Source organism: Xyrauchen texanus, chromosome 48 (assembly GCF_025860055.1).
Source record: "Xyrauchen texanus isolate HMW12.3.18 chromosome 48, RBS_HiC_50CHRs, whole genome shotgun sequence".
NCBI classification, from domain to species: Eukaryota; Metazoa; Chordata; class Actinopteri; order Cypriniformes; family Catostomidae; genus Xyrauchen; species Xyrauchen texanus.
In genome coordinates this window covers 19,528,110-19,553,933 of record NC_068323.1, presented here as the reverse complement: position 1 = coordinate 19,553,933, position 25,824 = coordinate 19,528,110, and the positions used below count along the sequence as shown (strand labels likewise).

The window sequence follows — 25,824 nt, the reverse complement described above, 5'->3', positions numbered from 1 at the left end:
ATAATGACATATGAAGTGGCACCTTTGTCTAGGCATGTGATTTAAGAGGCGGGGAGGGGGCGTTTGGTTAAAGGTTAAACCACCTGGCAGTGTGATTCACTGTTGGTTACTGTTGACCTGTGGAAAACTTTACTGGGCTTGTCTTTTTATTAAAGACAAACTACAGACAAGCTAGGCTGGCCATCATCTAGTAGGTGGATGTAGGTTGTATTTACTTATAAAGTATGGCCGCTGGTAGCCTCTATGATCATTCCACATTATGTTTTTTATATTTTTAATTGGAAATACACAATACATTCATCTATAGCAATTTGACAGCACAATAACACACATCTTGCAAGTAACCAAAATCAGCATGAAAATATTGATAGGTATGATATACAGACTATGAATGACCTATTTACTATATCGAAACAAGCCAAGAAAAAATGAAGTATGCATCAGTTTTAAGGAAACTATTAAAAGAAAAATACCCAGCAGAAAAGCCCAAGTTCTGTTGACTTAACCGTGTCCAAAACCTTCACACAGTGTGGAAAAGACCACTTCAGTGTACTGCAAGAACAATGAGAAACCAGTCTTAGCATTTATGAAAGCATAATAAATCTGATTTATAATCTAGAAACTATAGTTTGGAATAACAAATAAACAATAAAAAGGAAAATTATTAATTTACATTAAAAAGACATGATACATTTACCTGTTCTTTGCTCAGCTCTTGAGATGGTTTCAGAGCCATTACTTGAGTCAACTGTAAATCTGTACTTTGAAGTTTTGAGCTTTCCCAAGAGTAACAACTTAAACTACCTACCAGAGAAGAGCATTATGTTAACATTTTGTATGGAGTTACAAATACTGTATGTATAATTTGAAATGTGTAAAGAACTCACCAATGACCACAATGATCAGAACACCATTTAGCAGATAAGATACGATGGTAATAATCTGCCATTGTGTCTGATTCTGCTGAATATATCTCACTTCAGTCTGATTTGGCTGAATATACTGCACTATTGTATAATTCTGACAGTCTGTTTGTTGAGTTGGTTCTGTAAAGAAAGAGTTACAAAACTGACTGTTACTTTTAGTTTACTCACACATGCAAGCACATTAACTGACTGGAAATATACAAAATATAACAAAGGATGAAATATAGCTTTATAACTTTGGCCAAGCATCTTAAAAACTAAGTTGTGTTTTGACAAATGTAAATAGTCACAGCACTGAAGATCAATAAGTCTGAAAGAGTATTTACCAATGACATGTAGTTTTGTGCCATCACTGAATTTTGGGGGTATTGCTGTGTTCATACAGTAATAAACTCCTAATTCATCAATCGTTACATTATTTATAAACAGATGTTTTGACTGCATTGAATACTTGTGTCTGAATCTTTTATTGTAATAATAAGGAGTTGCTGAAGTTGAGAAAGAGCGTAGTATAATCACTGGAGGACCATGAAGATTCGATAAGACCCAGTAAACCTCATTTTCATTGAGATCACAATTTATTATCACATTTTGTCCCAAATCTGTTAGTTGATCTGTTAAAGTCTCCGCAGCTGGACACCATATGAGTACATCTATGACAGACAAATCAAACACAAACAGGATTCTTCTCCTTTAAACAATTCTGCATGCTAAAATATTGATAAATATATTGATGAGATATTCTACTTGCACTTACAGATTAGAAATTGAATGATCCTTGTGTTGTTTCCTTGATTAAAATGATTTAACATGATGAAATCTGGCTCCCTTCACAAAGGCAATACGATGCACATGTATTTTAGATCTACAAAACAAAGAGAGGGAAACTTTACACAAACCACTAAGAGGAAGTCCAACTCAAAGCCACAATCAAACTCAGACTACATTTAACAGACCTTTTTTCCACATCTCGTGTGACATCAACATTATCATTTACCTATAAGTGGCATCCGTGTCAATAGGCATACTCGAGTTTAAGTTTTTTTCCCCAATCCAAAAAGCGGAGGCGGTTATGTTGTCTTTAAAATCCACATGCAACTGGCACAGCTCATTCTCTTGTTTTAGGAGACACTCTGCTGTGGCACTACGAGCCTAATGTGCTCACATGCATTTTGACTACCACTGAATATGGTTGAAGTGGACGAAACTCAAAACGTTTTGGACACCGTTACAGCTGTCTTTAGCATCGTCCCTTTTCAAACAGATCACCCAAAACACATCTTTATGATACAATCTCGAAATCCCTTCTCAAACTCGAGCCCACTGCAACGAAGGCCTCGCTTCATCCAGACTATCCGCCATCATAACGAAGTCCAAGACATCAATGGAATGAAGTTTCTACAAACGCCAAAGAACCAAGTAACACGAAGTGCTGATATATTAGTTGAATACTTTGGGTAATCCTATTGCAAATCGATTTAGACTCAAAGAAGGATAAATGGTTCTTAAGGCATTGTCAACAGACGTAAAGTTCATTTTATCTGTATTGTTTATTTCACATTCTGTCACTTTACTCACAAACCTGTTTCATGTTGAATGTGTTAGATTAGTATATGTTTAGAATAGCAATAAAGTTCGTCTGTATTCAAAGATAACTTGACTGTGGTATATTTTGATAAATAAAAGTTAAGTTCAAAAGTAAAAGTTGTTCAAATTTAAGTAATAACAGTTTGTTATTGAAGACAAAGTGTGCAATTTGTAGTATTTGGAATAAGCTAAAGGTGTTTCTGAGCATATACTTTTACTAAAATATAATACATTTGTAATGTACTTGTAACACAAATAAAGTACACTTCAATATCACTAATCAAGCATGTAATTACCCTACACTGGCATATACTAAGTATATTTGAAGAAATATTAATATATGCCCTGCCCACTTCAAAAAATCAATCTGAATAGATTGTAAACCAGCTCACTAGTATGTTCCTGCAATACCTCAACCAGCTTGCAACACGGTCTGTAAACAAGAACGCTGCTACAATCTGTTATCTGTCAAATGGGATTGAAATTCATAATATTCCAGCACCATGAGAATCAGGTATGTTTTAATGACTTATGGATGTGGCAAACAAATAGCCAACTTTGATTAGAAGCTGTTTTTATTTTATGTATTTTTATTGTAGGCAATATTATTAGTTGTTGATTTTACTTTTTATTAGGCTCTTCATTCCGTCATGTGCATGTAAAAGCAATATAACATGTTATTTATATGTTATACATTGACATGTATTCGACATGCTTTACTTAACTCATTCAGTAAATTAGTGTATCACTCCATCATGGCTGGAGCGGTGCATGTTTTCTGTTCTTTTAAACATATTTAATGCAATATTTTTTGTATAAACCAATAAATTGGTTTTGTCTGAATTCTACATGCCTTGATCTGCAACACTGTAAAGTTACAGTGATGTTGCCTGAAAAGAGAGAAATATGCACAGGGTTCACAGCATGTTGAAGATGTGTGCTTTTGCTGTTGTCTAATGTGCGACAACAACTCAAGCTCTGTATGTGTCTATGTACGGTTATGTTACAGTTTTTTCATCTCTGTTACCATTTTCACAAGTGGTACATTTTTAAATGCTTGTAGCACAGCTAGTATTTCATTCAAACCCTTCTAAATTCATTTTATAAAATAGTAATAAAATAAAACAAAAATGTGACATTCAGTGAGAACATTTGATTTAAATTAGCAACACACAACATAATGCTTTTCTTTCAATGTAGTCATTTTAACAGTCAAAAATGCAAAATACATGTTTCAAATTGCCCTTAGAGGAATCGTATACTGCCGTAGTGTACTCTGAAAATACACTTACTTCACTAATGTGAGCTGCTAAATTGCTGTTTCTTGACATAATGACTGACTCGTGTCTAAGTCTTCGATATTTCTGATTGGATGAGTTTGTTTTTTTTTTTCCTCCTTGCAGTAGGCTATATCCAACAAAGTTCTATTTACACCGCAATACAATGAAGAGATGATCCACACTCTTATAGCAAAACTGTTTATTTTTTTTATTCCATATCTTTTAAAGGGGAAATAGACACACAATTTTTGGCTGAATCATATTCACACTCTTATTATAAACAAACCACAACTCTGTAGATTCATCATATGATTTTATGTATTCAACCATGATTTGTCACAAGATATAATCAGTAAAACGAGCACCATGTGCTAACACTAAAAGACACAATTAACTGTCAATACAATTTAACGACTCGGACACATCTGAATGCAAATTCACAAAATCCCCACGTCACACACAAGCATTGCAAAATATCCATGATTTTATACAAGAACAGTCAAATGTGAAAGCTCCAATCATTGAAACATCAGGTAGGCCTATACATCGCCACTGAATCCACACTTTGAACATAGCAAAACAATCGTGGTAGCCATATAAATTAAATTGCCAACACATAAGTCAAATGTATTAAAATGATCATGAAAAGATGCAAATGAGAAGTTTCATGTGCACTGCATTATGGAAAACAAGTGTGTGTGTGTGTGTGTGTGTGTGTGTGTGTGTGTGTGTGTGTGTGTGTGTGTGTGTGTGTGTGTGTGTGTGTGTGTGTGTGTGAGAGAGAAAATAGTACCAAAACCAATTGAATCATAAAATAGTTAACGCTCTCGGTTCCATCAGAGACAGATATCATAGTATATATAGTGTATTTTGCTCCTTGATAAAACATGTCAAATCTTACACAGGTATAGAAGCATTTTAATGTATTAACATACATTGTTTATTATGCTTATAATTCAAAGCCAGTAAAATAATAATTATTTTCATAAACTTGTTTGTACATTACTTTTTAATTTAGATTAATACATTTCAAAAGAGGGAGGTAAGGCAATGAAACATTTTAGCAGAGCTTCTTTATCTTTGGTTGAAGTTAATCTTAAAGGGATAGTTCACCCAAAAATGAAAATTCGGGGTTGCACTTGCATTGTATGAACCTACAGAGCTGAAATATTCTCTTAAAAATCGTAATGTTTGTTCAGCAGAAGAAATAAAGTCATACACATCTGGGATGGCATGTGGGTGAGTAAATGATGAGAGAATTTTCATTTTTGGGTGAATTGTTCCTTTAATACTTAAGTCACAGCATCACGGAATTGCAAAATAGCGATTGTTTTCAAAAGGGAGTCTCCCAAACCCGGGTTGCCCCAGCTGGCATTGGCTGGCCAAACAATATAGCCCCACCCAAATCTCACACCTGAGCTAATGCTGGGCTTGTCTGGATGCTCAAACAAACAGAAATGTTTTGATAGTCACACTTCAAGTCTTTTAAGATAACTCATTCAACCAGATCTTTCTGTAAATGTTAGTTTGACTTTTTCCGCAGTCTTTGCGTCATCTCTCTGTTTATACTGCTAATATGCAAAGGTGAGCTCCTACCAAACAAATTCATGCCACATTGCAATACACCAAACTGTGTGTTTTCTAAGTTCTCTCTCATTTCAGCATCTCTGCAGGTGACAGTTGTGGGTTTTATTGGAGATTTCATTGTTCTGCCGTGTTCTTCCAGTAACAATGACCTTAAAAGAGAAGAAATAACAGTGTATTGGAGACACAACAGCAGCAGAAATGTGTATAACATAATCGAGGGCAAAGATTCAATAGAAGGCCAGAACACGGCCTACAAGAACAGAGTTGAAACTTTTCCTGAGGAATATGTGAAAGGAAACTTCTCCCTCAAACTCAACAATCTTCAGTACACTGATGGAGGAAAGTACATCTGTTATATTACAAAGACGCTGCAGAATCCGACCGTAGAGCTTCTTATTGAAGGTGTGCAAAATATGATTAACAAGTTTAAACAAAAGAAATCTAATCAAATTCTGAATGCAGTTGTTAATGATCGGGTAAACTATTTTCTGTAAAGCATTTATGCTATTGTTGTTTTGTCTTACAGACACAAAAGCAGGAGGCAAGAGAAACCATGCAGTAGAAACAAGACCAAAGAGGATTGTTTCTTTTTTTATTTATTTTTGCTCTGTTTATTTTATGCTATGTGTGTGAGCAGTTATTAAGGTCATTTTTTCACACTTTATCTTACCTTTGCTACAGCAATTGTGAAGTCGCATTCACTTGATTCGTGCCATTTCGATCTCCACATGAAAAGCGCTTGCAGAGTACGTCTTGTTTTGCTTTTAGCGACAGAAATGTTCATGTATATGATCCAGTGAGTTATGTGAATGAAGCTTTTCTCAGGGGGGGCCTGTTTAGCTCAGCAAGTAAAGACCCTGTCTACCACACCTGGAGTTGCAGGACATGTTGATTGAATCCAGTCCAGCTTCCTAAGCAACCAATTGGAATGGTTGCTAGTCACATTGGGTTAACCTCCTCGTGGTCGCTATAATGTGGTTCTGGCTCTCGGTGGTGCTCGTGGCGAGTTGTGCGTGGATGCCACAGAGAATAACGTGAAGCCTCCACACGCACTACGTCTCCGCGGTAACGTGCTCAACAAGCCACATGATAAGATGTGTGGATTGACTGTCTCAGACGCGGAGGAAACTGAGATTCATCCTCCGCCACCTGGATTGAGGCGAGTCACTACACCACCACGAGGACTTAGAGTCCGTCGGGAATTGGGTATTCCAAATTGGGGAGGAAAGGGGTGAAAAAAATGTATAAACATGAAATGAATCTTTTCTCAGGTCCCATCTGGGTTTGTAGAAGTAAAACGGTATTACGAACATGACATCACTTTAAGGACAGGTGTGAAAGTGGCACTTGCTTGATGAAAATCATTCAAAAAGCTTTGAAACCTGCAGACTTTGCCCTTTATGGTATGATATCCATAAAAGCAGCATTATGGATTCAATTAAGATGATACTAAACCACAAAATGCTTCATTTTAAAAAACTGCATGCTGCATTGAGTTGGAACACAGTTTCTCCCTTTGTGTTAAGAAAAAGGAAGAAAGTTATATGGGGTTATAACAAAACAGGTGTGAGTAAACAATGAATGAATTTTCATTTTTGGGCGAACTAACTCTTTAATAAAATATGTTATAAAGTAAACATTTTGTCTGCAAACTTTATTCTGGTACATTTCTGGAAACTGGAAAAGATATGAAGTGTAAGTGTCTGGTTGTTGTGGTGTGGGGAGTAGCCTGGGGTTGTTTGCTGTGCCGCAGTCTTTCCTCTATACGTTTTCCTGCTTTTTGTCCTTTGCCAATCATTTGCCTGCCCACTGTTACAAATCATTATTCCTTCCTGACCTCTGAGACTGAGCACACTATGATCTGCATCACAAGGCATTCTAGAGCCATCACACTCAATGCCAAATGAAAGCATGCTAGTGCGTGCCAGGCCCAGATTCATCTCCACTGTCACCTCTGGGGCTTAATCGTGCCTCCTTGGAGCTTATTCGGCCATTGGCCTGCCGATTACCCTTGGGCTAAAGAATGAACAACTGGGGATTGAGACGCGGTCAATGTCAAAGGCAGAGTTTAGCGAGACACTCGTGCTGCATTTCATTCAAGTCGGATGTGGGATATTCCTAGTTGAATTCTCCGAACTCTGACCATAAAGGAATTCCAATGCCAGATGCTTGGAAAATTACGTTTAAACAACCAAAACTGCAACACTCCCGTTAGCATAACAGGGGTTTGACTGTTTACTAGCAACCTAACTGATAAACAATGCTGCTATGCTAGCATTTGTGCTACAGGTTTGCGATCATCAAAAGAGAGTTTAATTTACCATGTTTTATTTCTGAAAATGTTGTTAAACTGACTTTAATTTCTTGTAATATAGGAACTTTGACTCATTGATTGATATCATTTAATAAATGTGAATGTTTATCACTAACTTTGTACATATTATTATTATTATTATTAGTATATTACACAAAAGTAACAGCACTGCATTGATAATACAAATAGAATAAATAGAGAAGAGAAGGGAAAAGTATATGTAAAAATAAGATTATAATCCTTTAGATATTTGTAATTCATATTTATGAGTTTAAGGGATTTTACAATGTGGGAAATTTCAGCTAGAAAGATTTAAAATTTAGGAAAAGTGTTGAGAAATTTGTTCTAATGAATAAAGTGTTTGCTATGCAAAACAAAGAAATGAACAATAACTTCAACAGCATGGTTACTGCCAGAAAAATATTTTAATGAGAAGTTTAAATCACTTTTATATATCACATGTTAGAAAAGAAGACAATTAAAAACTTATATTCTCCCAAAGAGAGAGTACATGTTTACACTCCTAAAATAAATGATGCAAACTTTCTTCCTCTATCTTACTGAATACACATACATTGGAAACATCAGCAGAAGTAGCAATTTGGGAGTTTGTTGGATAGATATTATGCAGTATCTTAAAATGTACTTCTCTTATTTTGTATGAGATTAAGTATTTTTCAGGGAGTAACCATGCTCTTTTCCAGTGAACATTTTCACAAAAACATTATAATAATTTAGTTCCAGTATAATGTACTGCTAGGGGATGTATAACGCATATTAGTAATTGCTTTACATGTTTATTAGGTTTTTGGGTAGTTAAGTGAAATGTTTTTATTTTTTTACCTCACCTGGTGCAGAAAAAAAGCCCCTGCTAATCTCCAGTATTGTGTCATAAAGTTGCGACAATTCAAGTTTCTCTGAACTCTCAAAGAATGACCAACATCCACATCAAACCAGATATTAGTAATTTGTCAAAACGGTTTACTAGATTTAAAAATTTTCTGAAGAAGTGCAAATGTACTATGGTGTTCTCGGTGGTTGTTAAAACGTTGCTATGTTGTTGGTAGGGTGTCCAGGGTGGTTGCTACTGTAGGTGTTTACCTCCTGGCCCAGGTCAAAAGAGCCCACCCCAAGTCTCAATCATATTCTTGTTCCTAGATACTTCTCCAGGGTCCTCCTGCAAAGTAAGTTTAAGTTCATTGTTTTTTTGTTTTTTGTGTGCCATGTTTATCGTCCACTGGGTAAATGTCGCAAGTCTGATTGCTCAAAATAGTACTGCTTGCCTCATAGCACCACTAAATACACTTATAGTGGGAATTTTATAAATGTGAATGTTTGCCTCTTTACAGATGTTGACATTTTAAATGTGATAGATTTGCATTTCTTGCAGGAAATACCAGCTTGCTAGGTTGTAATTAACATAGTCAAATTTTCTAGCTAAATTATTCAGAAAACAAAAAATGGCCAGAAGGAAGGGGAACCAGCTGAAGCAGAAAGGCATTTTTGCCTATTATAAGTCTACTTCCGTAATATGATACCTGTAAAAAACTACAGGTAGGTGTATTAAGACTAATCTGGTATGGCTGGTGATCAGTTTGTGAAGAGCAGCTAGCTCTGCGTCTGTCTCCTGGCCTCGAGAATAAAGACTCCGGTGTCGTTATTTACGAACATTTCAACACAAAATACCTTCTGACCAAGATGTACATATTTATAAGCATGCAAACTGTTAAGTTTATAGCAGAAATTAAGCTGAAATTGTAGCTTTAATGCAACGGCTGAAATTAAAATGAGTTGTGACGGTCACAAACCGCTAGAGGAGCTCTAACGCACCCGATTATTTACCCGCCGCAACAGTCTACAGTAGCAGCAGCAGAAGAAGAAAAGGGAATACGTTCGTCACGTAAACATAAAGAAGGATGCTCACTTCAGATTGCACTTACTGATAGTCTGCTGTACAGAATGATTTATATGTGCCTTTACCAGTCCAGATTCCATGCCTGAGATTTATAAAGCGAGTTTCAGACTGGTGTGCGCTGTAAGTATCTCGTTTAGGTGGCTTATAAAACAAACAGCAGGTGATATGTGTGATGTTTATGTCACATCAACACACAAAGAAAACATACCAACATTAAGATATACGAATGATGGCTGTGAAAATCAAATATTTGGAGGATTATAATAGTTATTTGGATTATAGGTTATAGCTCAAACATGGTGTTTATATATGAATCTGACTAATAGTTTACAGTACTATATGTTGCCCATCAGTGATTGTAGTAATTATGATTATAAATTAATGTTAGTTAGTTATCCTGATGTGTTTCACACAGTTTTGGCTAATCTATCAGTCTGATCTGAACAGGCATATTTAGTGATGGCCGACGTTTTCCAATGACTGTGATGACGCGTTTCCGGTTTATTTATCAACATAAATGTCGCACATTTTTAATATATATATATATTTTTTTAAATATTGAGTGCACATTTATAGCATAACACTTTTCTATAAAAATTAGAAAATGTTATACTCTCAACAGTGCAAATTTAAGATAGAAATCCTTTTTAGGGTATACATTTGCCTGGCTGAGGATCACTAGTTGCATTATTTAATTTTGACACTCCTTACAAACCTTTTTTTTTGTGTGTGTGACTGTTTAGTGTGTCTTAAACACAGTTAGATTATTATAATAGTGAGGAATATTAAATGTACATCATAATGTTTCAAAATCCTAAACCCTTGTTTATTTTGCAGGTTTGAGGCCTGTTTATGTTCTAACATCAGCTTCTCCTTGACACGTGATCTTCCTGGTGAAAAACTGAATGGGTTAAAATATTTATGTTCATTTATTTGTTTTAGATGGCTGTCCCATTTAAAATCCCTAAGAAGAAGCAGCCGTTAGATTCATGCAGTCTTGACATGCAGTCTCCACTGTCTAGATTGCAGGACAACAGCTCACCAAAGGTAAAAGGCTGCACATCTGTTAAAATGAATAGTTCTCCAAAAAATGAAAATTCTCTCACATTTACTCACTCTCATGCCATCCCAGATGTGTGACTTTTTTCTTCTTCTGCAGAACACAAATTAATATATTTAGAAGAATATTTCAGCTCTGTAGGTCCATTCAATGCAAGAGAATAATGGCCAGAACTATGAAACTTCAAAAAGCATATAAAGTTGGCATAAACGTAATTCATAAAGCTCCACTGGTTAAATCCATATCTTCTGAAGTGATATGATAGGTGTAAGTGAGAAACAGATAAATATTTAACTTGTTTTTAACCATAACCATTTAACCACTTTTACATTTTTCTTTTGTTTTCTGCCGTTTCACATTCTTCGTGCATATCAACACCTACTGTGTAGGGAGGAGAATTTATATTAAACAAGGACTTTACTATTGATGTGTTTCTAACCCACACCTATCATATAACTTCTGAAGATATGGATTAAACCACTGGATTTTATGGATTACTTTTATGCTGCCTTTATGTGCTTTTTGAAGCGTCAGAGTTCTGGCCACCATTCACTTACATTGTATGGACCTACAGAGCTGAAATATTCTTAGCAGAAGAAAGAAATTCATCCACATCTGGGATGTCATGAGTGAGTAAATGATGAGAGAATTGAAATTGTTGGGTGAACTATACCTTTAATACACCTTTATAGTCCATTAGACTTTTGTTATCCATCCCAAGTTATATTTGAGGGAATTGATTAGGTGTTTAAACTGAAGCTAGGTAGTTACGTGTAAAGCTATTTTTGAAAATAGAAATGTCATCAAATGAGGTTCTTTTTCTCACAGACACAATGGGGTTCTGTCACTCTTAATGGAAGAGCAGCTCATAAATCCAGTTCGAGCAATGGAAATATGCTTTCAAAACCTAGTCAAAAAGGTGAAACTGTGAGGTAAGACATCTGCAATGCATTTTTACTGAGTGGTCATGGAGTATTCTTTGAGTTTCAAAGCTCTGACCATAGCATAAACTGCTTTGGAGGCTGGTTTTGGAACTACCACTAGATGGAGCTATTTATACAGGTTGTAATTAGTGGCTCTCTCTAAGGCAAGCGTCACAATTACTGTTGCTCATACTTAGTGTTTGGGATTTGAGGGGGGGTGGGGGAATGTTACTTTTCAAAGTCATCCCATAGACTTGCATTGAAGGAGAGACCAGAATATCAATGAGACTAGGGCTGCAACTAACTAATATTTTGATAATCGACTAATTTCATTTTATTGTTTTCATTTTATTGTTTATTTTTACAGGGACAATGCACAATTAAAAGTAATTGCGCCAGAATTAGCTAATAGCTAGTTTACATCTGCTGTCCCTGGGTAGGTAAACAAATAAAATAACATACATTACATATACCCCACATAAAACATCACAATACATACATGTACAGAATATAAAATTTAAAATCAGAATATAAAACAGATAATGTACAACACAGTCATTAGTGGTTGCAGATCTGTTGTGATAGTAGCCAGTACTTAAGCTTATTTTTAAAAATTAAGAAGCTATTGAGGCTTCGAATGTTTGTTGGTAGGGAATTCCACAACCCCACTACTCTAACTGAAAAAGCTTTTTCCCCAAAGGCTGTTTTTCTGTACTGCGGTACCAAATCTCCCCTGGCAGATGCTCTAGTCCTACCTGCACTTCCATTATGGGTCACGCATCCCTGAAGAGGGGGTGGAGCAAGATTATGAATAATTTTGTACATCAGGCACACATCAGTATAAAATACAAAATTATTCATATTTAAAAAATGTAACCTTTTCAAAATAGTACAATAATGGTAGTCCCTTGGTTTTCTATCTAACACTTTCATGATTTGTTTATGAAGGGAGTACACAGGCTTAAGTATAGTTGCATCTGCTTGCGACCAAGTTGTTATGCAATACGACAAGTGAGGTAGAATCAGAGTATGTACTAAAAGAAGTGCAGCTGATTCAGAGAGCTGGTGCCTGATGCTTTTAAAATTATTCAAATTGAATTTAACATTATTTATAACCCTTTTTACTTGCTTTTTAAAAGACAGGTGTTGGTCTATTATTATTCCTAAATATTTAACATGCATCACAAATTTGATTGCTTCACAATTAAATATGATATCTGGATTCACAGAGTTTTGTTTTCGTGCAGTGAAATACGTGCATACAGTTTTACTTACATTTAGAGACAAACAAGACTCATTCAACCAATTTGACACTTTCACCATTGCAGATGACAGTTTGTTTGCAACTAGTTCTTTAGTTCTTGCATGAGTAAAAAGCACAGTATCATCCGCATACATTATAACATCTATACCTGGACATACTTGAGGCAGATCATTAATATAAATACTAAATAAAATCGGTCCAAAAATTGACCCCTGAGGAACCCCCGTTAACTAATCAAATGATTATTAGAATGATTATTAGACTATTATTGCAACGATTAATAATTAGCTTTTTACCAATTATTCAGTTTGTGCCACGACATAAAAGGTTGTATTAAACGTACTTGCTAACAAATAAAGAGGACAAAATCATCTTTTAAAAATACCTCTAAATGAAATTCACTGGGTTAAAAGAATTTTAATGGAGTGGTGGAGGTGTAGTGGTCTAAAGCACATAACTGGTAATCTGGTAATCAGAAGGTCACTGGTTCGATCCCCACAGTCACCACCATTGTGTCCTTGAGCTTTTATTTCTTTCATCACATTCCCAAAGGGACAGAAGTTTACATACACTTTGTTAGTATTTGGTAGCATTGCCTTTAAATTGTTTAACTTAGGTCAAACTTTTTGGGTAAGCTTCTCACAATAAGTTCTATCGGATTGTGGTCAGGGCTTTGTTATGGCCACTCCAATACCTTGACTTTGTTGTCCTAAAGGCATTTTGCCACAACTTTGGAGGTATGCTTGGGGTCATTGTCCATTTGGAAGACCCATTTGTGACCAAGCTTTAACTTCCTGGCTGATGTCTTGAGATGTTGCTTCAATATATCCACATAATTTTCCTTCCACATGATGCCATCTATTTTGTGAAGTGAACCAGTCCCACCTGCAGCAAAGCATCCCCACAACATGATGCTGACACCCCCATGCTTTATGGTTGGGATGGTGTTCTTTGGTTTGCAAGCCTCACCCTTTTTCCTCTAAACATAATGATGGTCATTATGGCCAAACAGTTAAATTTTTGTTCCATCAGACCAAAGGATATTCTTTGTCCCCATGTGCACTTGCAAACTGTAGTCTGGCTTTTTTATGGTGTTTTGGAGCAGTGGCTTCTTCCTTGCTGAGCAGCCTTTCAGGTTATGTCGATATAGGTCTAGTTTTACTGTGGATATAGATACTTGTCTACCTTTTTCCGCCAATCCTTTGCTGTTGTTCAGGTATTGATTTTCACTTTACCCACCAAACTACGTTTATCTATAGGAGACAGAATGCATCTCCTTCCTGAGCGGTATGATGGATGCGTGGTCCCATGGTGTTTATAATTGCATACTATTGTTTGTACAGATGAACATTCTTCCCAAGGATGAACCAGACATGTGGAGGTCCACAATTGTTTTTCTGAGATCTTGGCAGATTTCTTTGAATTTTCCCATGATGTCAAGCAAAGAGGCATGAGTTTGATGGTAGGCCTTAAAATAAATCCTCAGATACACCTACATTTGACTCCAATTAGCCAGTTAGCCTATTAGAAGCTAATTGTCTAAAGGCTTGACATCATTTTCTGGAATTTTCTAAGCTCCTTATTGGCACAGTTAACTTAGTGTATGTAAACTTCTGTCCCACTGGAATTTGTGATATAGTCAATTTAAAGTGAAACAATCAGTCTGTAAACATCTGTAATCGTGTCTTGCACAAAGTAGATGTCTAAACGACTTGCCAAATATATAGTTTGCTAATATGAAATCTGTATAGGGGTTCAAAGATTTGTGTTAATGACTTCAACCTAAGTGTATGTAAACCTCTGACTATATCCAAGATCTATTCTCTAAAAGCAAATATCTTATATGCTGCTTCTCAGGTGAATGCATCTGTTTTTAAAGGATTTTTAGACATTTTAAAATATTTGTATATTTAATATTATATTCAACATTCTCAGATAACAAATTTTTATTCTGCAGTATAGCTGCTAAAGTAAATTTATGTTGTTTTAAAGGAGTTTTAGATATTTATATTGGAAAACAAGCCGAAACAAATCAAAAATGTATTTTGTTGCAGTGTATAATGGGGCGAAGACTACCCTCTCTCACATTTTTGTTCACTTCAATACATTTTTTACTCACAAAAAATAAATTCTCTCTTAATAATAATGCTGTAAATTGCCAGTTTTCTTCACGTAAAGAAATGCACAGTGACATATATACTGTATTATGATTCAATAAGTCACGAGCCATCATATAATCTAGCTGCAGCAAGTGTGTGCGCTCGAGGGACTACCGTACCCGTGACAGAGTGAATCATCCGAGTGTAGTTTCAATCTCTCCATCTTTGATCAGGACACTTCGCAACTCTTAGACGAGGTGCTGACTGTCAGAGAAATGCCAGTTTTGGAGTTTGTAGTTATTTACATGGCCTGCTTCCTTATTATATGAACTTTTATAAAGCTATAACACATTAAATATAACTGAATTAAAGATGTAATGTCGAGGTGTTTCCTTGAAAAACGTGCTTAAGCTGAGTTGCAGCTCCAGCTCCCTTTATTCTACAACGAAAGTGCTTTTGTATTTACTTATTTGGTATTTTTGTATAATTTCCTCATACTTTGCAATCTACATCACCTGAAGCTGTTTGGAAAGTTTAGAGTACATCTGGACTGTGAGCTGTGTTTTCTTCCTCTCCTCAGTCAGGCACGAGCTGCAGTGCTGCTCTCGCACATCATCATTACAGTTTAATGTGATCTCATGTTACGTTAAATGAGATCAAACGAATATTCAACAACAAAAATTTGTCACAATTTTTTGTTGTCGATAACGTCAACTAATCGTTTCAGCCCTAAAAGAGACCTCTCAGTATGGCGTTAGTATGGGTTTATGGATTTACCTTTGCAGATAGCATAGTAACCTGTAGCTATTGTTGAAGATATAGCCAATTTGTTTTATTTTTTTATTAAGAAAATAAAATCCCATCTGCAATCAATAACAATCCCAAGTTTCAAGAACTCTACAAAGTTGTTAAATTGGCTATATCTTTACACTGACAAGGTTAGTAAGTGATTTTATCACACTTAATTCAAGTTAACAAGTGAATGTCTTTTGGCTATACTTCTGAATCGGTGAGTATTTTCATGTTTTCGGTTGGCCCCATTCACTTCCATTGTAAGTGCCTTACTGTAAAGTAGATTTTTCCTGTAAAGAAAAGGAGGGTCAAAAGTAATTTTTGTGGAAATCAACATTATGCCACAAGTGCTGTCGATTGAGCTTAACTTGTATTGAACCCAGAATATTCCTTTAAGCTACAGTTCTAGTAATCATTAATGATTACATAATCGCACATTGGATCTGAATATGTGTCATATTTCCATTTCAGACCCATCAGACCTGTCCTGATCAACTTTCCAGAGTCACCCAGAGATCGCAGTGGTGACAGACGGGATCTTTCACCTGACTCGCGCACGCCAAGCCGTGTCACACGCACCTGCTCAGATAACACTCCGAGAGCCATACGTGGAAAAATCTGCTTTAAACTGAATGAACAGCCGATCAAATTCAGCCCTGTTAGAGTGAAAGGAACACCCAACAAAGCGTCCGAGAAGCCCGGCTCAAGGGCCCAAAGTCATACTCCAACCACAGGGAGAGATTTCACAGTCAATAACAGGTGAGAGATACCAAAGAGAAAGGAAGTAATACAAAACAATTGTAATATAGTACAGACACATCTCTGTTTAGCACATGTGCTTGCATGTGTTTGTCTGGATCTAGTTTTGTAACGTGTGTGCGTGTTTCAGGTGGAGGCCCAAAAGAGCATCAGATACTCTTTGCCATGATGAGAACCATAAGGAGACTTACGAAAGCCCCCATTTCAAGATCTATAGGGGTACGTTCATGCAAGATTTGTACTGCTGTGCATTGGGTCTGGAATTGACTTGAACATAAGCAAAGCCAACTTTGCGCAAGGGATGAAGGCGTGGGTAATAATATAGCATGTGAGAAGCCTGCAAAAACTACTTGCAGAGCAGTCTCTTTTTCATTGCCAAATCAAACAACTTGGTTTTGGTCGACAATGCGAATTTGCGTTTCAATGTTCACCAAATTCGAACGCTATGTGAAATTTGTTTAGGGTTATGTCTTTCCCACTGGAAGGCTATCAGGCAAAATTCCACAGATTTCCATTGAGTTGACTGTATTGCTGTGCCACATCCACACTAATTCATTTTTGTTTGAAAATGCTCAATCTCATCACCAGTAGAGCAATATTTTCCTCGGCCGAAAACATTAGCGTTTTGAATACATTCTCCATGACTGCATACTTTGGAATGGTGGCATAATTTGGATCGCACTTGGGTCCCCTCGGTCATATTCGGGATTAGAAAATCAGACCTTCTGGTTGTCCTTTTCATCATTCCATTTCGGACAGCCTCCACAGGCCTCTCTTTAACCCTGGGCCCCAGTGCGGCTGCACACCCTGCTCTTCCTGTAGTTACACCACTGTTGGAAAATGAAGACGTTAGGAAACTGAAAATGGACAAAGATTAGTGTTATGGATCAGACTTATGATTTTCATGTTCATCTGGCGGTTGGTGAAATAGGAGAATAAAATTCCATATACTTAGATTGATGGAGGAATATCACAAATTGTTTGGTGATATTACGATTTTGCGCATAAATAAAATGTGCTACTTGGAAGGAAACCCATTTTAACTTGACTAGAAACCACTTAGAACACTAGTTCATGACGGAGAGTTTCGCACAGGCAAGTACCACTCACATCTTCTTCTGAAAATATAAAAATCTAGTTATCACTTGCTTTTGATGGTATGCTGAAATTGGGCAAAAATACACTATGGCATGAATATTCAAGCCTAATGCAGATAGAGTCTTAGATCGTTGAACTAAATAAGCAGTTAAAGTAAACTATAATCTTTGGCTGGTATATCTGATGTAGATTATCAAGTAGCTAATGAGGGAAAATGCCATCCCATTTTTAGGCTGTCTATAATTAAGCACTTTAATAATAATTTATTCTCTAAAAAGCTGAGTTGTTCCCTGCATCAATCCATGTATAACATCTCACAGCTGTCTCCTTCACTCCCTGCTCTACATAGTATTGGATGGCAACGAAGTTTTCCTGGCTTCAATTCGCTGATAAATAAACAAATGTTAACTTTATGGATCTGTTAAAATTGTTCTGCTGCTCTGTTTCTCCAAAACTCTCTCTGGCTTTCTGTCTTGCACTCGGTCAGCTTCCACGTCTACAGGGAATAAAAATATTTAGCCCCGTTTCATAGCTAATGTGACGTCCACCCTGGTAGAGGAATGATATCCAGTCAATAAGGAAGTTTTATATGTTCTGGGGACTGCATAAAGAGAGAAAACTGTTAGAAGGTTATGTGCTGCTTGTAAAATCCCACATTTGTATTTTTTAAACCAAGTTCTTTGTCATTCCTTCTTTTTTTATGATACAGAGTAGACTTGGGATCTGTTGTTGCTTCGAAGTCAAGTTGATAACAAAAGTGTTAAAAAACATTGCTTTGTAAGCTCATTGAAGCAGTCATGTTACCTAATTAATATTCATGATCTGAGCCTTCTCCATAGTAGGATTTGTAAATATTAACAGTGCACAGGTGGGGAATTTACAAATCTCACTATGGTGAAGTCTTGGCTTATGAATATTAATTAGCCCCATTTTATAATTAATGAGATCTCCACCCTGGGAGAGAAAATGGTCAGAAATGCCATTTTGAATGAACTGGGAACTTCATAAAGAAAGGAAACTTGTTGCTTGGCGAAAGCATGTGCCACTTGTAAATTCCCAAATTTTTCATCATTCCATTTTATGCGTTTTATTCTAAAAATATCAGTTTCATGATACAGAACAGACTTGGGATTTAATGTTGCTTAAAAAGCAAGTTGATAACAAAAGTGTTAAACATTTTTAGGATTTTAGTTTTTCCATGGTCATATAGAGATCGCTTTGTAACCTTCCTGAAGCGTCCTGTCATTGTTACCTAATTCATATTCATGAACTGAGCCTTCTCCATAGTAGGATTTGTAAATAAGAATTGGGTCAAGCTGACTTTGGTCCACAAGTGGGGAATTTATGAATCTCACTTTGGTAAAGTCTTTGCTTATGAATATTAATTAGCCCCATTTCATAACTAATGTGTTTCTCCACCCTGGTAGAGAACTATTATTCAGTCAAAAATGCTGTTTTATATGTACTGGGAGCATGTGTTTCTTTGAAATTCCCACGTTCATCATCATTTCATCTTTTTATGCATTTTTTAAAAATAAAAATATCAGTTTTATGATACAGAACAGACTTGTGATTTATTAGTGCTTTGAAAGTAAACAATAACAAAAAGTGCAATAGCAGTTTATTTCCATGGTCATATCGACCTTGCTTCATTATATTCCTGGAACCCGTTATGTTACCTAATTATTTTTCAAGAACTTGTCCTTCACCATAGTAGGACTTGTAAATATTAATTCGGTCATACTGACTTCGGTACACAGGTTGTGAAATTTCGAATCTCACTATTGTGAAGTCTTAAGAATATTAATTTGATTAATACTATATTAATACTAATGTGACCTCCACCATGGGGGAAAATATATTTTTAGTCATTATGGTTTTATATTTACTGGGTACTCCATAAAGTGATAAAACGGTTGTTGTGAGTTGGTTGTGAGTTGGTTTTGTGCTGCATGCGATCTCTCTCATTTTAATGGAACATCTAATCTTCTTAGGCATGGATTCAGGGCAAACAGAGTCAGATAAGGAAGAGGAAGAGGAAACACAAGGCCCTTCTAGAGTGAAAGACACATGGTGTTCATCCACCCCAGAGGACAGGCCACAGAATGACAACAGACTGAAGTCCACAAGTACTGTTTGTGGCACAAATGATGAGGTGAGGAGGTGTTCAGGATAACAACTGAACTAGCCATACAAGTTTAGGCCTAAAGAAAGTATTTATGCAACAAGCCACTCAAGGCCAAACATTGTATTGATTTTAATATAGCTAAGGAGTGCTCTCAGGCACAATATAAAGCTCATTGTATATTCACTGTAACACATCCTCAAGTGGCTTATTGATTTTTAGTGTTATAATTATTATAATTAAATTATAAATATAGTTATTAATAATGAAAATTAAAATGATCAAATTAAACCATTCTTCTTTGCCAACCAAAATTGACCAAATACGCTTACTCTAGCTATGGTTAAGTCTTAACCCATGAATATTAATTAGGTCATACCGAGGTTGCTTTTTTTGATGATACTGATTTAATATTCATGAAATTATCCTTAATAATAGTAGGATGTTAATCAGATGATACCACCCTAATTAAGCAAAGTTTTACTTATTAATATATTTTTGGGTAATACTTTGTTTTGAATTCTTCCAAGATTGTCTATTCATGTTGCCTAATTAATATTCTTGAACCGATTAGGATTTAGGATCGTAGCTAGGACTTTAGTACACGGGTAGCAAAATTACAAATCCTAATGTGCTGAAATCTTGGCTCATGAATGTTAATTTGGCCATACTGTTGTTGCTACATAACCTACCTGGACCTTATTTGGGTCATACCACAGTTGGTACACAGATGGCAAAATTATGAATCCTACTATGGTGAAGTCTAAACTCATGAATATTAATTAGGTCATTCTGACTTTTTTGGAGCATACAGTCATGTTACCTAATTAATATTAATAAACCAAGTCTTCACCATAGTAGTAATGTTAATTAACCTTTCTGGAGCTTACGATCATGTCCCTTAATATTAAATCACACAATGTATTGAAGTTTCTGCAATGCTTTACAGAGATAGTTGAAAATATTTAAAAAGGAGCCTTTATTCTATCTGTAACCTCTTTATTTTTTGTTTTTGTCCCTTGTTCGACTCCAGAATGTAGCAAGGAAAGACAAGAATAAAGCTGTGTTAAATAAAGATTCAGTTTGCACAATGTCCAGTCATGAGATCAAGTCTCGCTCGGGCCATTACGTTCACGAAGAGGAAGCACCTGCTAAGCATCTGAGGACCTCTGGGGAGAGAGCTGCCCCGTCTGTGCCTGTCAGAAGAGACCCACTGACTTCACCTCCAGAGGCCAAGAGCAAAGACCCCTTTGAGTCCAGCAACAGCATATTTAAGAGGAAACCCAAGGTTTACTGCAGGACCTATAAGAGAACTAAGCCCAGCTCCACAGAGCCCAGTATGTATGACAATCCTCCTCCTCCTGCTGAAAAAGACAGCAACCTAAAAAACTAGCTGAAACCAGCCTTTCTGCTCATTTGTTGGTCTTTGCTGGTCTACCAGCCAGGTCTGGCTCATGTGGTAAACCTTAAGGTTAAACCTTCAAATATTTTTTTTTTTTTAGTTTTTTATTGCTCTTTAGTTTGTTTGTTTGTTTTTCTTTGTTTTGTTTGTTATTTCGTTAGCTCGCTTGGTTGCTCCGTCTTTCATTCGCTGTTTTGTTCGTTTGTTGTTTCTTTGCTTGTTTGATCTTTCTTTCTCTAGCTTTCTCTTTCATTCATTTTTTTCTTTCTCTGCTTCGTTTCGTTTTTTGTTCGCTCTTTGCTCACTCGCTCTTTCGTTCATTCTTTTGTTTGGTCACTCTCCTTTTCATTTGCTCGCATATTCCTTCTTTTTCCGCTCGTTTGTTTTTCTCTGTCTTTCATTCGTTCATTCTTAGTTATTTTCGTTCGCTCGCTCGCTCGCACTATCTTTCGTTTGTTTGCTCACTTGCTCTTTTGTTTGTTCTTTCTTCACTTATTCTCGCTTTCTTTCTTTGCCTGCTCGTTCTTTTGGTCAATTGTTGTTACATTGCTCGCTTGCTTGCTCTTTTGCTCATTCAGACTTTCATTTTATTTTATTTTTTTGCATAATTCATTTGCTTGCATGCTCTTTCTTTTGCTCACTCACTCTTTCATTCATTCCTTCATTCTTTTGACTCTTTCGTTTGGTTGCATATTCATTCTTTAATTTGCTCACATTTTTTCATTTGTTCGTTCAATCTCTTTCACTCATTCGTTCACTTGGTTTTGCTCCCTCTTTTATTAGTTCATTCTTTCTTTCGTATGTTCACTCGCTTGCACTGACTTTCGATCATTCGCTCAGTTGCTCGTTTGTTCTTTTTTGCGTACTCGCTCTTTTGCTTGTTCGCTCGCTCTAATTTGTTCTTTCTTTATCCTTTCTTTGCTTTTATTCCATTGTTTGTTCACTTGCATGCTCTCTTTCTTTTGCTAGCTCTTGTTTGTTCATTCTTTTGGTTGCTCTTTCTTTCGTTCTTTTTTTTTTTTAGTTCATTCTTGTTTTTTTGCTCAAGTCTTCTCTTTCTTTCTTTCTTTCTTTCTTGCTTCCACCTCTGCTCCTTCAACTTCTCTGGAAAGATTTGCTTTGAGAATACTCTCTTTATTTAAACACCCTAGAGAAAACCACCCTAGTACATTTGGGCATTGCAGTTAACAATGTTTACCTGCACATGTGTGACAAATTTTCCCATAAATGCCTACAGAAAATGAACTCGCTGCCTTTTGTCTTTTAGTAGTACACAGATTTATCCAACACACTGATAGACAGAGACTCTAGATGGTCAGAAGTTTCCATCTATGTAATAGCTAGATGATGTCTTAATAAACGAAGTAAACAAATCTCACCTCCATCTCAATCAGCATGTTTACTGCAGCTAGTAATTAATACACTCACCTAAAGGATTATTAGGAACACCATACTAATACTGTGTTTGACCCCCTTTCGCCTTCAGAACTGCCTTAATTCTACGTGGCATTGATTCAACAAGGTGCTGAAAGCATTCTTTAGAAATGTTGGCCCATATTGATAGGATAGCATCTTGCAGTTGATGGAGATTTGTGGGATGCACATCCAGGGCACGAAGCTCCCGTTCCACCACATCCCAAAGATGCTCTATTGGGTTGAGATCTGGTGACTGTGGGGGCCATTTTAGTACAGTGAACTCATTGTCATGTTCAAGAAACCAATTTGAAACAATTCAAGCTTTGTGACATGGTGCATTATCCTGCTGGAAGTAGCCATCAGAGGATGGGTACATGGTGGCCATAAAGGGATGGACATGGTCAGAAACAATGCTCAGGTAGGCCGTGGCATTTAAACGATGCCCAATTGGCACTAAGGGGCCTAAAGTGTGCCAAGAAAACATCCCCCACACCATTACACCACCACCACCAGCCTGCACAGTGGTAACAAAGCATGATGGATCCATGTTCTCATTCTGTTTACGCCAAATTCTGACTCTACCATCTGAATGTCTCAACAGAAATCGAGACTCATCAGACCAGGCAACATTTTTCCAGTCTTCAACTGTCCAATTTTGGTGAGCTCTTGCAAATTGTAGCCTCTTTTTCCTATTTGTAGTGGAGATGAGTGGTACCCGGTGGGGTCTTCTGCTGTTGTAGCCCATCCGCCTAAAGGTTGTGCGTGTTGTGGCTTCACAAATGCTTTGCTGCATACCTCGGTTGTAACGAGTGGTTATTTCAGGCAAAGTTGCTCTTCTATCAGCTTGAATCAGTCGGCCCATTCTCCCTGACCTCTAGCATCAACAAGGCATTTTCAGCCCACAGGACTGCCGCATACTGGATGTTTTTCCCTTTTCACACCATTCTTTGTAAACCCTAGAAATGGTTGTGCGTGAAAATCCCAGTAACTGAGCAGATTGTGAAATACTCAGACCGGCCCGTCTGGCACCAACAACCATGCCACGCTCAAAATTGCTTAAATCACCTTTCTTTCCCATTCTGACATTCAGTTTGGAGTTCAGGAGATTGTCTTGACCAGGACCACACCCCTAAATGCATTGAAGCAACTGCCATGTGATTGGTTGATTAGATAATTGCATTAATGAGAAATTGAACAGGTGTTCCTAATATTCCTTTAGGTGAGTGTAATTGTGCTACAGCGATTTTTGGGGTAGTCAAGCTACAATCTTCATCCATGTGTCTAAGAATACATGACACAATGTGGAATCAAGTATTTGAAGGAAGGACATCAAATACGCCGGGAAAAATAGGCGTTGCACGTCACCTGTCTTTTGGAGCATGCATGCCCACATCACAAAGGCTAGTTGTTTTTCGATTACCTTACATGATGGACGAAGCCAAGCTACAATCTTTCAATGTCTTGGTCTGGTCCCTTATTCAAAATAAGTCTATGATGTGTCGTTTTAAGTGAAATCTACATTAATAAATGCAGATTGAGTGTATGTGGAGAGTGCAGCTGAATTAACTTTGCAGGTGGAAAAAGAAGCCTGTCCCGAGACTCCCGGTCCGGTCACATTGTTCTGAGTGGCGGGGTCTATTCTGAGCTGTCATTGGATGAAGAATGACCTTATAAAGATTAATGTATTTAGGCGTGTGTAGTGCAGGATAGCAGTGTTTACCCTCACAATCTAGATTACTACAATCCTGACCTCAAGCTCTCGAGTAAAGCCCATTACACCTTTGTCTGCTAGATGGAGATGAAGATATCCTCCTCCTCCTTATTATCAGCCTGGGACATGTTCGGGACATGTCTGAGCAGTTTGATCGCCATAAACTTTCACCCCACCCCTGTAGTTGCCAATGCCATTAACTCCTCAGGATGCACCTTCCTTGCATCTTTTCCTCTATAGATGATCTAAAAAAGGATTTTACGGCATAAGAGTGTCATTTATTTCGATTGTTAAAATGCTCTCTCTTATCCCAGCTAAATATTTAGATGCATGTATAAGTCAATCGTTGTTTAATTTCCCTATAGCTGTTTTTAAGAAATATAACTTCTTTTTCCAAATTCGCTCAATTTGACTAGTTTTTATTGTAGCAAGAATAGAATGGGCAGCATTGAATGTTGTCTTCCGACATGTTGACTCCATCAAAAAAGGAAGGAGGTGAAGGATGGAAAAATACAGTAAAAAAGTTCCTTTGTCTCCCTCAAAGCACATTATGGTACACAGACAAAAGAGGCTTCTACTCCAGAGAGAGAGAAAGAGATAAAGACTGGGACAAAAGTGAACAATCATCATGTGTTAAATGTGAGAAAAAATGGCTTTGACAAATAAATAAATACAGAAAAACCCATCTGAATAATTCTGTTGTCATGTGGAGAAATAAATATATATATATTTTTTATGGCTGGTAAATTCCAGATTCACTCGCCCTTTATCAGTTGTTGCAAAAATTCCTTTTTTGACTCTGGATAGAGAAGAGTGAGTGTCTCTGTGCCCTCTTGGTGGCACTAATAGACCAGATTTATCAAATAGGAGAATCATGTCTTGCCTGTTGTTTTGGAATTAAAGAGATCTTCTGTACTAGTCCACCAGTGTTACATGGAGTTACCAGAGGATTCTAAAGTTTTAGACATTCAGACTTTCTTTGTTATATATTAATGCAAATAAGGCTGTATATATTGACCAGGCATATTAAATTGTCCATATTTTACTATTTTGAGATTATGAGCATCAGCCATCAACTGCCCAATTAGCCAAGTCACAGAAGTGGTAATTCGGCTAGTGTCCAAAATCAACTAAAAGTCTCTTTAATGGACAATTTTGAATTTTCATTTATGTTTTGTGGATTTGAGTACACATGTGTAAATGATGTAAGTGTTCACTTAAATTCAGCAATTTTGTGTACACTTTATTTGTGATAATTGTTTTATATGCTGTATATATGTTGGCCATTGGTCGCCCTGCTACCTTGATATTATTACCAGCATTAAACAACACATTTGATGAGAAGTAGTGGTGATCAAAATTATTATATAAGTTTATTTGTCTTTCTCCCCCTCAGTCGTGTTGTCCAGTGATGACGAGGGAACTGATGAGGTCAATGACGTGTCTGGAAGCTTGCGGGAGCAGCAGATCTCAGAGGGGATCAGGGACGCTCAGGTAACGGATAAAACCTTTTACGTGTTCAAGAATCTGTCTCGGATTCTTTGAAGAAGCTTTGAGACCTTGCTG

At 36.7% G+C, this 25,824-nt stretch overlaps 1 protein-coding gene across 1 annotated transcript in view; it reads left to right on the top strand.

Annotated features, from left to right (window-relative positions):
* The first annotated feature begins 9,566 nt into the window (after window positions 1-9,566).
* Window positions 9,567-25,824, top strand: part of senp7b (SUMO specific peptidase 7b) — a 37,281-nt gene continuing 21,023 nt past the window's right edge. Inside the window, exons 1-8 of the mRNA XM_052121565.1 lie at window positions 9,567-9,729; window positions 10,552-10,656; window positions 11,498-11,601; window positions 16,219-16,506; window positions 16,637-16,725; window positions 19,599-19,759; window positions 20,763-21,066; window positions 25,655-25,752. Coding sequence (XP_051977525.1) covers window positions 9,688-9,729; window positions 10,552-10,656; window positions 11,498-11,601; window positions 16,219-16,506; window positions 16,637-16,725; window positions 19,599-19,759; window positions 20,763-21,066; window positions 25,655-25,752 — 1,191 coding nt within the window. The 5' untranslated portion in view covers window positions 9,567-9,687. The remainder of the gene's footprint in view (window positions 9,730-10,551; window positions 10,657-11,497; window positions 11,602-16,218; window positions 16,507-16,636; window positions 16,726-19,598; window positions 19,760-20,762; window positions 21,067-25,654; window positions 25,753-25,824) is intronic.